The 7,500-nt window shown below is 36.6% G+C and overlaps 1 protein-coding gene across 2 annotated transcripts in view; it reads left to right on the top strand.

Moving 5' to 3' along the window:
- Window positions 1-51: 51 nt before the first annotated feature.
- Window positions 52-7,500, top strand: part of LOC125039070 (retinoic acid receptor RXR-like) — an 8,524-nt gene continuing 1,075 nt past the window's right edge. Inside the window, exons 1-9 of one of the 2 annotated variants that reach the window (XM_047632790.1) lie at window positions 52-203; window positions 2,160-2,339; window positions 2,588-2,753; window positions 3,289-3,429; window positions 4,133-4,256; window positions 4,921-5,003; window positions 5,174-5,315; window positions 5,743-5,927; window positions 6,450-7,500. The exon at window positions 6,450-7,500 is cut by the window's right edge and continues 1,075 nt beyond it. In XM_047632790.1, coding sequence (XP_047488746.1) covers window positions 88-203; window positions 2,160-2,339; window positions 2,588-2,753; window positions 3,289-3,429; window positions 4,133-4,256; window positions 4,921-5,003; window positions 5,174-5,315; window positions 5,743-5,927; window positions 6,450-6,530 — 1,218 coding nt within the window. In that variant the 5' untranslated portion in view covers window positions 52-87 and the 3' untranslated portion in view covers window positions 6,531-7,500. Of the gene's footprint in view, window positions 204-2,159; window positions 2,340-2,587; window positions 2,769-3,288; window positions 3,430-4,132; window positions 4,257-4,920; window positions 5,004-5,173; window positions 5,316-5,742; window positions 5,928-6,449 lie in introns of both variants that reach the window. The other variant, XM_047632788.1, reaches the window with a different exon arrangement.

Genomic DNA, 7,500 nt, shown 5'->3' with positions numbered 1-7,500 from the left:
TGACACACATAGCTTTCTTTTTTTGAAGGAAATGTTTCATCGATAGAACTAACCCTATTTTATCTCATTTCAGGCTTGGATATTGGCATGTCAGGGTCACTCGATCGGCAGTCACCGCTGAACGTGACACCAGACACTGCCCCTCTCCTCTCTCCCTCGCCCTCCAGTTACTCCAACACCAATGGTGGCCCGGCGTCTCCCAGGTGAGAAGTTCTGCCGTCTTTTCCCGTTTGCTCATTTATTTTTTATTTGGGGGTGGGGGCGGCTTTTGATCAGGGGTCACACACACACACACAAACTACCTGAAAGATTTCTGGGGTGAATTATTTTTTTCTTTTGTCCTCTGCTGTTAATATTATGTCTTAATGATAGCACTGATTGCAACAGATAATTTGACCTCCCCCAAGCCCATTGAGAATGGCCGACTGATAGTCACACAGTTTTTTGAGGTAAACTAATTGGTATTTTGAATGGGAACAACTAGAGCATTTTTGGTAGTGCCTCTGAAAGTTCATGACAGAACATTGTAATTTACAGAAGTATTGAATCAAGTTGTATTTAATTCATCATCATCTGCTGCTGGGACATTACAATTATACACCAGAGCATGTAGGGAAATTACTCTTTTGTCCAGATACAAAGGAAATTCACTCTAGGAAATTGCAGAAGTGTCCAACATGCTAGAAGATAATGCAGATGGTAACAGATTTTGTCTGTGTTACAGCTTCTGCTCTCTACAGCCCTTAGAAGGCAGCTGTACATCTTCCATGTAAGCTTCCCTCTCCCCTTTCCCACGATATATATCCATGTGGCGTAACCCTTCCTCGGATTAAAGACGTTTAGGTTGCGAGATATATTGACTGTTTTGAGCTTTGTGTTAAAAGGTTGGGGACGAGTCTTGCTGCTGTAGGTAACTTCTACTCGGACTTACATTTGCGTCATTTGTACATGCTAATTGGCGTCATTTGTACGTGCTAATTGAAGTTAGTTCATGACAATGAAGCATTTTCATTATGTGCCTAGGATAGAAGAGTAAACTGAGATTCCAAGTGAGAGGTAAAGTCAAATTACAGCCTATTGGGGATAAGGCAGCATTAATATAGGTTCAGATATCAAGGAGAATCCAGATATTAAGAGTAACATGTCTAGTTTTAATAGAAGGATGACACTAATTATTAATATTTGTGTACATCGTAAAAGGAACCTGTTAAAGGTATAATGCAGTTAAATTGTAGATCTGTTGATAGATGTTGTGCATGTATTGTATATTGTCATATCTTCTTTGTATATACATATATATATATTATTTTCATGTAAAACCCAGAAATATATGTTGTTAACCTTAACTCTTAAACATCTCTTGCATAAACTTTTTTTTTTTACACCTTCATAGGAAATAAAGCTATTGTGTAGACCTTTCTTCAAACAGGAAAGCTTCCCACATTCCCTGAAAATGACGTGACCCATAAAATTGTACTACTGCAATGCTGTCAACAAATCTCTATTGCTAAAGGCATCCAAGTTTATTTTTTTCACCTGAACAGAGAATGATTTAATGTTTGCATCCGGCATTTTTCCATGTTGCATTCCGCAGTTGTTTTGCTACACTCTCACTTACAGTCTTGATGTCAAGGGTTTTTATTGAATGATAATGTATTTGTGACCAGAATAGAGTTAAAATCTCAATATAAAATAAATTCATCTTACCACTAAGATTGTTTCATATAGTAATGTACTTTGGTTAGAATGTCAATATTCAATGGACCATATTTTATTCAATTTTCAAATACAATACTTTTTCAACTAGTCATCAACTGATCAAAAATTGGTTGTAAGGTTTTCCAGTTATTTATATGTCTGTATAAATATGTTTTAATGTTTTAATAGGTGGTCATTGTATCCATGTGAATCAAAGTAATATCTATATTATTTTCCTATTCCTTATTATTACTTTATTTGATTTAACATTTTTACTATTCTTTTTGTGTGTGTTTGTGCATATGTAAAAACTTTTTGTGTCTATCTTTAGAACAAGATATGAATATGGTATGAGATGTTTATTATGTCTATGCACACTTTTTTTCTCCTATATGGTAGTCATTTTGCAAATGTAAGAATCAATCTTTTACTATGTTGACTCATGACCTCCCTGTCCACAGTGTGCCGACCCCATCCTTCACCATCGGGTCAAGTGGTAACGTGATAAACTCGAGTAATGGGAGCAGCAACCTAAGCACGTCGCCCAGCCAGTATCCCCCGAACCACCCCCTCTCGGGCTCTAAGCACCTCTGCTCAATCTGCGGTGACCGTGCTTCAGGGAAACACTATGGCGTCTACAGGTGAGAGAGAGGGAGACGCCAGTGCGGTTTGTTGTGCTGTATTTTTTTATGGTATATGTTATGTATGTGAGGGGGATGTTGTCATGGCTTCTTCGTCGGTTTTGTCCATAGTGGGTTAGTTTTTGTTGTAATTACTTTGCTGGGTGATCTTCTCTGAGATGGATCTGAACAGGAATTTGATGTTATGCCTGTCTGTTGATATTAATTATCTGATCGTGTGATTAAAAGAGATTCTTTGTATATTACAGTTGTGAAGGTTGCAAAGGGTTCTTCAAACGTACAGTGCGTAAAGACCTCACATATGCATGTCGAGAAGAAAGAGGCTGTACGATTGACAAGAGACAGAGGAACCGCTGCCAGTATTGCCGATACCAGAAGTGTTTGTCGATGGGCATGAAGCGAGAAGCGGTCCAGGTAGGGGCAGCAGAGGTGGGATTTGTTGTTCTGCATTGGGCAGGCATCCGTTGCTTTCTGTTGTTTGCATGATTGTTGCATGACCATGTTGGATTGGGAGCTGTGCTGATAGGATAAATAATACAAAAAAAAGTATAAGAAAATTACTCTCCAGCACATGAGACATAATATGATATATAAATGCACAAAATTGTTATTTCTTCACACATGTGAGAAAAATGATCATCATGATATGGAAATATGGTACAAAAATCAAATCAAATGCACCACGGTAGAATTGATCTAAGAGGCACTCCCACGCAGCTCTCCATCCACCATACGCCAGATGTACGGCAGGAACCTCTTCCTCTGGCACTCCAAGATCAGGATGCCACAAGAGCCAACCTGCTTATGTGTGTGGCTCTGACTTGCCGTTCCTTCCTCAAAAATGCCGAGCAGGAGGAAAAGGACCCTGCAGTACAGATGTGTTGTTCCCTTACACCCATTTCCCCCCAGTCCTCATTTCTATTGGCTAATCTAGTGTACAAATCTGCAGGAGGAACGACAGCGGACAAAGGGAGACAAAGAAGTCGACACAGACTCGGCGCTGGGCGGTGTCAACGACATGCCCATTTCACAAATCCGCGACGCAGAACTCAACTCAGACCCCACAGATGATCTGCTGTTTGAAGAAGGGGTGAGTCGGCACTCTCTCTCTCTCTCTTTCTTTGTACATAAATACATATCTCAGTCTGTCTATATCTATATCTGTCTGTACCTTTATCTCTATTTAAATGTATCTGTATCTATATATCTATTTATATCTATATATATCTATATAGCTATGTCTATTTAATTTTACTTATATTTATATCTATATATTTATTACAGTCTATTTCTTCATATATCTATATCTATACCTATGTCTGTCTATCTTCTTATATCTATATCTATACCTCTATCTATCTACTTATATCTGTACCTCTATCTCTCTATCTCAATCTGTATCTAATTATTTCTGTATCTATACTTATATCTATTTAGCTAGGTAGCTAGATGAGACTGAAAAATTAATGTACTACATTATACACAGTCTTTATGCAACTGATAATGCTTTATATTTTAATTTTTATAAAAATAAATAAGCAAATAGATGATAATGAAAACAACAGTGAAAATCAAGGAAGTCACAGTTTTTCTCCTTAAGACAAGCAACAAAAACTGTTAATGGAGAGTTCATGTCTCTTTCTGAAACAATTTAGCTCACTGCTTTATCATAAACTGTAAAATCTTGATATCAGATAATCTTTTTCTTTCTTTCGTTCTCTCTTTCATCCTCTTGGAACTAACGTTTCCAACCAAATATCAAGCGTTTTACCTTCCTCTTTCCCTCCCCGCAGGACGCAGTGAGCCACATATGCCAGGCAGCCGACAGACACTTAGTACAGCTGGTTGAATGGGCGAAGCACATCCCACACTTCACAGAGCTGTCTGTGGATGACCAAGTGATACTCCTGAAAGCTGGTATGTCTTTTGTGTTTGATTGTTAGTTTGCGTTTGTTTGCAGGTTGTTTCTTTGTCTATGTGTATTTGTGTGTGTGTTTGGTTTGTTGATTAATCAGTTTAGATATTTATATTGTTTATTTATATATATTTATTTATTGTTTGTGTGTGTTTGTGAGTGTGTGTGGAAAGGAAATATTTCTGTTAAAAGAGACAGTCTAGTATTGATTCTTTAATTCCTATTGTGGATCCTTCATTGTAAATTATAGAGTTCATGTTTGCATTCACTTTTTTAAAGTAAAGAGCAGAAATTGTTCAGAAAATGTGCAACTTTTTATTTGTGAAAGATTTCTATGAAATGAAAGAGTAGATGAATGTCATAGATTATTAAAAATGTTCATGCAGTTGATCAGGATTCAGATGTGGTTTGCAAAAAGAAAACAGACCTAATGATGTAAAAAAGAAGTAAAATAAGTGTAGTTCTATGACTTTTTTAAAGCTACATTATTATTTTTAATATTATTATTATTATTATTATTATTATTATTATTATTAATTTGTTCTTTTTACTGTTTTTTTTTTTACTTTTTAAATTTTAAAAACATTTATTTAGGTATTTATTTATTTTTTTGAGTGGTTGTTTTTTTAACTGAAGTTTTAAAAAATTCCATGGTTACCGTTGCAGGTTGGAATGAGTTGCTAATTGCATCCTTTTCACACCGAAGCATGGGAGTCAAAGATGGCATTGTCTTGGCTACGGGATTAGTGGTAAGCTTCTTTGTGTCTTTTCCTTGAGGTGGCTTTGTGGTTGATTAAAGTACGATGTTTGAACTGGTTATACATTTCTAGGATTTTTTTTACTGGTCTATTTGTTTTGCTATCTGTTTTTATTACCATTTTTTTTTTTTTATCACTATTTATCTGTCTTCTGTCGACAGGTCCACAGAAGCAGTGCCCACCATGCAGGTGTCGGAGACATTTTCGACCGGGTGTTGTCAGAGCTGGTGGCAAAGATGAAGGAGATGAAGATGGACAAGACAGAGCTGGGATGCTTGCGTTCCATCGTCCTTTTCAACCCAGGTACCCTTTGCAGAATGTGATGGACGGGACTTTGCTTCACATTTCTCTCTCTCTTTTTCTCAATAGGGGTAGTAAGAATCAAAATTTTGTGTCAAAGATTTTGCGCGTTTTCTTTTCTCGGTAGGGAAGTTTAACGAGGGTAGTACTTAAGGAGAAGCCATAATTGTGTGATTTTACAAACAGGGCATAACAATGAGAAAGGGAAGACCAGGTATACACACAATTCTCCAGAGGACCTTTTTGCTTAATTTCTTCCTCTGGGCTTCTTCACACCCTGTAGAAGGAATAAAGCAATAAGGTCTCTGCTGTATCATGTGTTTAACTTCTTTCCCAAATAAGTCAGTACTAACTACCTTGTAAAATAAAAGGATGTGTGTCATTTGATTTTTTATTGTTTTACATTGTTGTGCATTTCTTTTCTGTCCAGATGTGAAGGGACTGTCTGCATGCGAAACCATTGAGGTTCTACGAGAGAAGGTCTATGCAACACTAGAGGAGTACACTCGGACCAGCTATCCCGACCAGCCAGGGCGATTTGCCAAGTTGCTTCTGCGGCTTCCTGCCCTTAGATCGATAGGGTTGAAGTGCCTGGAATATCTCTTCTTGTTCAAGGTAAATGGTCTATTGTGAGCAAGTTTGGCAAAGAAGTACTAATTTTTTTTCTTTGCATTTGTGGAAATGTGATTGTAATTTAGAGAAGTATTGCCAACTTTCGTGTCTCTTCTTTTTTTTTTTTAAATTTGGAATGTCGTTCTGTTTGCAGTGTCCATTTATTTTTATTTTTTTGTATATTGTTTCCTGATAAGAAAATGGGCATACTTGTGCATTATAGTTATGTAATTTGAACTTGGGAATATCATACAAAACTTGAACTTGGTAAATGATAATTGTACATAAAATGTATGTAATGGGAGACTACTTGTTTATATCCTTTATTTATTTCTGAAATTGTGGTAACAGGCGGAAAGAAGGATTACATTTTGGTTTGTCATTCGTCTGAATAGGAACTCGTGAAGAGTTCGAAATGTTACGATTCAATTTCATTTCTTACTGTGGCTGTTTTCCTTTCATCTTTGTGAACACGTTACTGTGTTTGTGTCAATTACATAACCACGTTCAATATTTTCTTTTCAGTTGCTTGGGGATACGCCACTGGACAACTACCTGATGAAGATGCTTATGGAGAATCCTAACAGTTCCTCTCCCACAACCTAGAAGATTTACAGAGAGCTTTGAGGATGCGCATTTGTTTTTTTCACTTTTTCGTATAGGAAGAAAACAAGAGAAAGAGAGAGAAAGAGAGAGAGAGAGCACTCATTTTCTTCTTATGATTATGGAAAGAGAGCTGTTTGCTTGCAGTCTTTGACAAGAGTGTTAAACGGAAAATGTATTTGCCTGAAAATTTGGTTCCTTGTTTTCATTGTCTGGGATGGGTTGCAAAACTACCTTCAAGTTATGGCAGTGGGAATGGGAATAGATAACGAAAAGAAATTAATCCCAAAAGTCTACAGTCGCGTACATGCACTCACTCACTCTTTCACTACCTCATTCATTAATTCGTTCATCCATTCACTCACTCATAAAGTCATCCATTCATTCATCTATTCCTTCATTTATTCAGCCATTCACATGTGTGCACATACAAAAACACAAAATACACAATCATGCATCTATACACATTCTGCCATACTCCCACTTTCACTTCTTCATACTCATACTCGGACAAAGACTCACAGTCGCACTCACATTTACACACACATTTGACGCTGAAGTAAGGATGGTTGAGATTACAATACACTAGAGAGCGTAGGCTAACAAAAACAGCTGAGTGTACAAATGTTTCAAGGAATTTTTTTCGAAGCTTTTCATTTTTGGTGTAATGACAGTTCTATTGTCAGAAGCAGGTGAAGAATCTAGTGATATAAGTGTACATGCTGAGCAGTTTTTATGGTGGCAAATGCTAAAAGTAGAGCGAAAAGTGTATTTTGTTATTTTGAGAAGTACATCTTTATATGAGTATTGTAGTTGAAATTTAACAGGTTTAGATTATTTGCAGTTACCGGTGAAACTATAGACTTTCTTTTTGTAGTTGTAGAGGTGTTAAAAGAGAGAAAGGAAAACAAAAAATTGCTAATGCTTCAAGTAATTACGTAATGTAAGATATTTTTTTATAATAAAAGAAATA

The sequence above is a fragment of the Penaeus chinensis genome, chromosome 26, assembly GCF_019202785.1.
Source record: "Penaeus chinensis breed Huanghai No. 1 chromosome 26, ASM1920278v2, whole genome shotgun sequence".
NCBI lineage: Eukaryota > Metazoa > Arthropoda > Malacostraca > Decapoda > Penaeidae > Penaeus > Penaeus chinensis.
Note: the sequence above shows the minus strand (reverse complement) of the source record. Positions and strands in the feature narration are given on the sequence as shown.